This window comes from Rhagoletis pomonella, unplaced genomic scaffold (genome assembly GCF_013731165.1).
Source record: "Rhagoletis pomonella isolate Grant_MI unplaced genomic scaffold, Rhpom_1.0 Rhpom_scaffold_00436, whole genome shotgun sequence".
Taxonomy (NCBI): Eukaryota; Metazoa; Arthropoda; class Insecta; order Diptera; family Tephritidae; genus Rhagoletis; species Rhagoletis pomonella.
In genome coordinates this window covers 44,926-48,435 of record NW_023458990.1, presented here as the reverse complement: position 1 = coordinate 48,435, position 3,510 = coordinate 44,926, and the positions used below count along the sequence as shown (strand labels likewise).

Here is a 3,510-nt window from a genome sequence, read left to right as displayed (position 1 = left end):
TAGAACCCGATATTTTGGAAAAAATTGAAAATGCTGTTTTCTTAATTAAAAAAAAAAACGATAATTTCGAAAATTCTTAAAATCTATTCCTTTTTTATTTTTGACCAGATTCTGTGAGCTATTTTACATAGAAAATGACCATAACATTCACGATTTTCAACTGTTTTCTTAAACACTTTATTCCCTGAATGCATATGGTTTTCTAAGTTTTCAAATGCAACGTGCAAGTTATCATATTCGAATAAAATTTTGCAGCTTATTTTTAGACCAAAATATATTTTTTTGTATTAATTGCTATGAATCTGTCCGATCCACAAGCAATTACATTTTTCGATTTGAATTTTGAGGTAGCACACTCTGCGATATCGTCGCTTGAATAAAAGATTGTCGTAAGCACCATTTTGACGACTTTTATGGGTTATGTGAAGTGTGGCCGAATTCGGTCCAGCGGTTCATGATATATGACAGTTTATGTCTGTCACATGAACCACGTATATGGTACAACAGCAGATACATGGAAAATCGAAAACAGTGAAAAATAGTTGCTATGATGTGCTGTGTTTATTTTTTCTTCGGATAAATTAAGTCAAGTATAAACATGGCTGCAAGTTTTTCAATAGGGATTTTGTAGAGCCAATGGAATGAAAGTCACCACAACACAACATATCTGTCATTTCATCGTATTATCGAATAGGTGGAGTACATTGATATTCGCTCTTTCTATTTTGGACTTTGGAGAATCAACACAATGCAGAATTTACGTGGAAATCAACAGATTTTTGGTGGTGCTTTGGTATTATTGTCAGGTGACTTTCGACAAATATTGCCCGTGATTCCACGATCAACACCGGCAGATGAGATCAATGCATGCTTGAAGTCTTCCCCTCTGTGGCGATATGTGCAAAAATTGACATTACACATAAACATGCGTGTTCAGTTGCACAATAATCAATCTGAAGATCGGTTCTCGAAGCAATTGTTAGAGATCGGAAATGCCAAAGTTCGAATCGATAATACAAATGGCTTAATTACATTGCCGAAGAATTTTTGTACAATTCTCCAATTAAAAGAAAAATTGATTGAACGCGTGTTTCCAAATATTGCTCAAAATTACCTGGATCTCGATTGGTTGAGAGAACGCGCAATATTGGCACCAAAAAATGTGCATGTCAATTCAATCAATTATCAAATTCTAGAAAAATTGCCAGGTGGAGTGACAACATATAAATCTGTTGATAGCGCAAGGAATCAAGATGACGCAGTGAATTATCCAGTTGAATTTTTGAATTCATTGGAACCGCCTGAAGGGGCGCGAGCAACGCCAGGCTCCTCAGTACACCCTGGAAAGTGTGCGCTCATTAGAACCTCACGCATTTCCTCTTGGGATGATGTCCAGTCGCCATTCGGTTTCTGAATAAACATTGGGTTCGTCGGATTTTTGGCATGCACTTTTCGCAAGCGATTACCCTCCGATTGTTCATCTATGCTATCACAATAATCCTTCCAGGAGTCCCTATGGGCTTTCCTGCTGGCACTCTTAAATTTCTTCAGGGCTACTTTGTAAGCATTGAAGAGTTTCCTGCTTTCCTTCCATAAATAGGCGATTCTTTGGTCCACCAGTGTGGCTTCCTCTTTCCTCTCGGAAGTACAATTGGGCATAACGCAGAGAAGGCCGTAATCTACGGCTTCTTCAATTTGTTGCAATGAGCTTAACTAGCCGAGAGAAGCAAGGTCTGCGAATATAGGCTCCACTTCATCAAATGGGTAACAGTAAGCCGAGCCTACTGAGAGAAGCGTCGTTGGGCAAAGACTCCAATAGTACCTACCTATAGTCCAGTCGGTACGTCTCTTGTTTTTATACAGAACCGGAACCGGAGATTCTAAAGAGATTTCGAATGATAGGTACATATGATCAGAGAATGAATGATCGTTTATTACATGCCATTCCCTAATGCTCCCCAAGAAAAAATTTGGACGTTAAAGTAATATCAAGTACCTCCCTCCTGATTGAGGTAACAAAGGTGGGTCTGCAACCAATATTACAAATAACTAGATTATAAGATAGTATGAAATCAAGTAGTAACTCACCTCTAGAGTTGATGTTGTTAGAACCCCATAACGAGTGGAAAACTTCCTAAAATTGGCCTCTTTCACCACGTCCAGGAACCTAGCGGGGGCAGTCTTGGCGATCGTGAGCCATATAGGTTGAGACCAACCAGAGTTTAGCAGATTTGCCCTTCACATTGATGCTCACCGTGTCTTCATCGCTAAAATGAGTGAGTAAATTATAAGAAATAGTTTTCTTATTTAATATACATGCTCTGATCCTACCTGCCACTGGGGCCGACACAACGTGGTAAGCATCAAAGTTAAGTCCGCAGACCCTTTGTTTTACAACCCAGGGCTCTTGGACAAAAATTAGCTCCTCCCCTTTGTCACTAAGGTGCAGGAGCAGAGCTGCGGAGTCTGCTTTGGAGTGGTGAAGGTTAGTTTGTAGGACCTTTAAGGAGTTGTCGCCTTCCATAGCTCCTGGCGCGGTCCCTTTGGACACCTCTACAACAGTACCATCGGCGTCCTCCGTTACCGATGCCAGAAACAGCTTCTCGAGATCCCTCGTCCAGTGACCAAAATCAGACCCGTCCCCAGAAGCGGATTGCGTATCACTTTCCGATTCTGATGCCGAGTCTGATTCCTCCGCCAGACGAGTGACCACGGGAACGTCCTGGACTTCTTGGCTAGAGGCAGGACCGCTCGAGTGGTTTTCTGGCCTACTCAAAATAAGGCCTTTTTCAGGTGGCAGATTATCGGTTTCACTCGCGGTGCTTCCCGGCTCAGGAATTCTTCTATACAACAAATGTGGGAAATTAAATTCTCTAAAAATTTTATGTAACCATTTTTTACGAAAAATGCAAAATAAGCTTGCAAATCGCAAAAAACCCCAAAAAAATAAAATCCAAGATGGCGGAATGTTGCCAAATGAAATTTAGGGGCCAGACCGTGGATCCATGATCTACGTGTGAATTAGAAGTAAACTGCATAAAAAAATCGCTGTTACATTTTTTTTTTCTTTTGAGAAAAAGTAATTTTACCGGTCTAATGTGCATAATCCTGCCACCGGAAATGATATTTTAATTGATTTTACGATCAAATGCGCTGTACGGTATCGGTACGTTGCTTGAATCCAATATCATTTACTAAACTACAACTTCTACTTTCAAATCGATTTGCATCTATATACTTTGAAATGAAATAAGCGTTAATCCCAGCAAGCACTGTCTCTAACGTTAGATAAATTTGGATTTCTACATTAGATAACTAGGGTAATTCTCTAATCGAGTCGATGACGAAGTTAGAGAACTACATTAGAATTCGATTCGTGAACGAGTAGAGAAACAACGCAAATTCCAATAAATGTAAATAAGCAATATTCCAAATGAATGAATCATAAATTATTTTTAACTTTAAATAATTCATTATTAATTTATTGCAAATACATTTAATAAAAATTTT

The 3,510-nt window shown here is 39.2% G+C and overlaps 2 protein-coding genes across 2 annotated transcripts in view; both read left to right on the top strand.

Annotated features, from left to right (window-relative positions):
- The first annotated feature begins 748 nt into the window (after window positions 1–748).
- On the top strand, window positions 749–1,414 carry LOC118750882. Its single transcript, XM_036485615.1, has one exon. The coding sequence runs from the start codon at window positions 749–751 to the stop codon at window positions 1,412–1,414; it is 666 nt and encodes a 221-aa protein (XP_036341508.1).
- An 858-nt stretch (window positions 1,415–2,272) lies between these two features.
- The window catches only part of LOC118750881 (ATP-dependent RNA helicase vasa), a 3,936-nt gene continuing 2,698 nt past the window's right edge, over window positions 2,273–3,510 (top strand). Inside the window, exon 1 of the mRNA XM_036485612.1 lies at window positions 2,273–2,276. Coding sequence (XP_036341505.1) covers window positions 2,273–2,276 — 4 coding nt within the window. The remainder of the gene's footprint in view (window positions 2,277–3,510) is intronic.

What these genes read in the sequence shown, in the direction of transcription:
- LOC118750882 (XM_036485615.1), top strand. Translation starts at nt 749, where the DNA reads ATGCAGAATTTACGTGGAAATCAACAGATTTTTGGTGGTGCTTTGGTA.